Source organism: Fukomys damarensis, unplaced genomic scaffold (assembly GCF_012274545.1).
Source record: "Fukomys damarensis isolate Sample0158 unplaced genomic scaffold, DMR_v1.0_HiC HiC_scaffold_14, whole genome shotgun sequence".
NCBI lineage: Eukaryota > Metazoa > Chordata > Mammalia > Rodentia > Bathyergidae > Fukomys > Fukomys damarensis.
Window position 1 is genome coordinate 71,188,742 of NW_022900926.1, and position 2,847 is coordinate 71,191,588.

Below are 2,847 nucleotides of genomic sequence, written 5' to 3' on the forward strand. Positions count from 1 at the left end.
AATGAAAATCTGTAAGTCCCTTGGTGTCATAAAGAGGGCATGGTAAGCAGGTATTATGGTTGAAAATCATGTACATGCCACATGTGGTGGGCACATGCTGGCAGTCCCAGAACTCAAGAGGATGAGGCAGGAGGATCCTGAGTTTGAGGCCAGTCTGGGTTATATGTGGAGGTCAAGTCCACCCTGGACTAAACAGTCACCAAAGAACCAAAACAAAGACACAAAACAAATCCTGTAATACCTTTGACTTGTGAAAGAATCCAATCAAATGTTTCCTTAGGAAGTCAATGTTTTAATGTATTGTTTTCTTAAAGCACACCGAATTTTTCCTGGTTATAGAACCACTGAAGAATTGGCTCAACCAAAATCGGGTTAGATTTTAGGAGGCTCTGGCCTCAGTCAGGAAGACGAAGAAGTTAAACCTGTCTGCTGAGATGCAGCAAGTTTCAGAGCTCCCACCAACAGCTTCTCAAGCTGGAAGCATCACCACCAGTTTGTGAGCAAATCTGATTCCAGAGCGCTTCCTAGGGGGCTGGTTCTGTGTGTGAAGCCTGGCGTGTAACCCTCTGGGCCCACTCGAGCTCTCGGGTACTGGCTGTGGGGCCCCGCAGTGCGGGCTTCGAAGGAGCGGGAACCGAAATTGGAAGATTTGGGTTTGAATCTGACTTTACAGCCCTTACCAACATACTTTGCTTCAGTCTCTGCGCTTGCTTTCCAGTCTCTACAGGACTCCAGCTAGCACCTGGTTTGGAGAGTAAGCACTGTTTTAAATGCCTAGGCCACACCCAACAGTCTGGTGTCCACCCCAGCCTTTTATCCGGCTTAAACCAAGACCCCGCCCGCTCCTCCGCGCCGCGTCCCTTAGCGCCCTTGTTTTGGATACCGGATCTGAGAGCTGGCTTCAGGGGCCAACACCAGGTGCGGACCGTTTTGCTCTAGGCGCTGTAGGAAGCTCAGTTTTTTTTCCCCTTCCTGGACCGCAGCGCACAACGGCATGGCGGGTCCCGGGGCTGGGCTTGTGCACCCCCAGAGTCCCGCAAGGGCAACACGGGCACATTCCACGCTTCCGTCCTCGCCAAGTGCAGAGAGAGCCACCCCTTCACTGCGCCCCCACCTCCCCCGGGCAAAGACGCGGGGAGGGGAAAGGGGCGGGGCGGCCCGGCGTTTGAATGCCCTTGAGCCTCTCCCATTGGAGGAGCGCTCCCGCCACGTGGCTTGGCTGGCCAGGTGCTGATTCCTCCACTTTTTCTTAACTATTATTTTACAAACCTGTGGAACCCAGAGATCTCCAGAAGCATTCTAGTGGTTTTTCTCCTCTTCCCCATCTGTTCTACAAAAGAGTGATTGTTTCAGGGAAATAATTCTGTCCCCTGTAGTTACGCATGGTTTTGAAACTGCATCTTTATGAGGTCAAAAGCAGGTACTACAAGAACTAGGAATTGTTTGTTTTATATATGTAGTTATTTGAATCTTAAAAACCTAAGTATAATTAAAGGCAATACTATGCTATGTAGTGTCAAAATCTTAAAAATAAAGCCAGAGTTTTTGTTGGAAAGAATATAACAAAGACACAAAGTTCTCATTTTCAATCAGGAACCGATTTATTACCGTTTTGGCTTGCAGTAGTTCTGGAACATGCTACTAAAGGGGGAATACTCGGATTCTCATGTTCTCTCTCCATTCTCCTTTTATTTTTCCAGTCCAGAGCACAACCACCAGAAGACAACAGAAGGAAACCAGTTTTGGGGAAACTTGGCACTCTGTTTACAGCTGGAAGGAGAAGGAACATCAGAAACGGGGTAGAGAGTCCCGGTCCCACCAGCTCAAACACCAAATCACTCTCCCCCAAAGATGGAACCTCTTCTAAACTCCCCGAAAAAGAGAGTGAGAAGAGCAAAATACCGTGCAGCCAACTACAGCAAGCGGAGCCCTGCGAGGCGGGTTCCTCCCAGGAGGCGCCCCTGGAGGCTGAGGCCAAGGACCTGGGGGAACGTATCCAGGCAACCCCCACAGACGCCGAGCTGTCACCTGCGTCAGGCAGCAGTGCAGCGGTTGTGCAGCAGTGCCGTGATTCACCTCAATTAGAAGAACCTCTGCAGGCAGGGGGAGAGACCTTCCCGGATGCTACCATCGCTGCCAAGCAGCTGCATTCCTCACCTGGGAATTCCTCCAGGCCAGAGAACGCCGAGACGCCTGCCCGCAGTCCGGGGGAGGATGCCGTGCCCAGCACTGGCCCCGACCTGGAGACTGTGCCGGGGTCGCCCACCGGGGCAGGACTAGGTGAGCCCCCCGACGGAGCCCCCCAAGTGGGTCCTGAAGGAAGCGCTTTGCTTCACCTGGGCGTGCGCAGCCAGCCCCCGGAGAACGCTTCCGCTCTGCCGGGAGACCCTCCCGCCCAGGGCGCAGAGAATAGAGCTGGCTCCGGGGAGCCTAGCGGCACAGCACGGCCTGGGGATCGCGCCCACCCCGGCAAAGTGTTAACTTTGGACATCTACTTGAGTAAGACTGAGGCGGGGCAGGTGGACGAGCCGGTCGTAATTATACCCGTAGCAGAAGATTTCGGCGATTCCGACGACATGGAGAAGAGGTCAAGCGGCCGCAAGTCCGGCCGGCGAAGGAAGTCGCAGAAATCCACCGACTCCCCCGGCGCCGACACCGCGCTGCCCGAGAGTCCAGCCCGGGACGACGCGGTGTTCGACGATGAAGTGGCGCCGAAGGTCTCCGTCTCGGCTGAAAAGAAAGTGAAATCTCTGCGGGCGGCCCTCGAGGGGGGCGTTGCCTCCACGGCTAGCCCGGAGTCCAAGCCCGGCCCCAAAGGGCAGCTCCGCGGGGAGTCGGATCGCAGCA

General features: G+C 54.5%; 1 protein-coding gene and 1 long non-coding RNA gene across 2 annotated transcripts in view; one reads left to right on the plus strand and one right to left on the minus strand.

Annotated features, from left to right (window-relative positions):
• The window catches only part of Crybg1 (crystallin beta-gamma domain containing 1), a 115,929-nt gene that overhangs the window by 61,924 nt on the left and 51,158 nt on the right, over positions 1-2,847 (plus strand). The window contains exon 2 of the mRNA XM_033763423.1: positions 1,701-2,847. This exon is cut by the window's right edge and continues 418 nt beyond it. Within this exon, the coding sequence (XP_033619314.1) occupies positions 1,701-2,847 (1,147 nt within the window). The remainder of the gene's footprint in view (positions 1-1,700) is intronic.
• Positions 730-1,686, minus strand: LOC109117947. Its single transcript, XR_002025260.2, has 3 exons — positions 1,609-1,686; positions 1,270-1,325; positions 730-742 (listed from the first exon to the last, which is right to left on the minus strand). It is a non-coding gene; the product is annotated as an uncharacterized LOC109117947 (long non-coding RNA).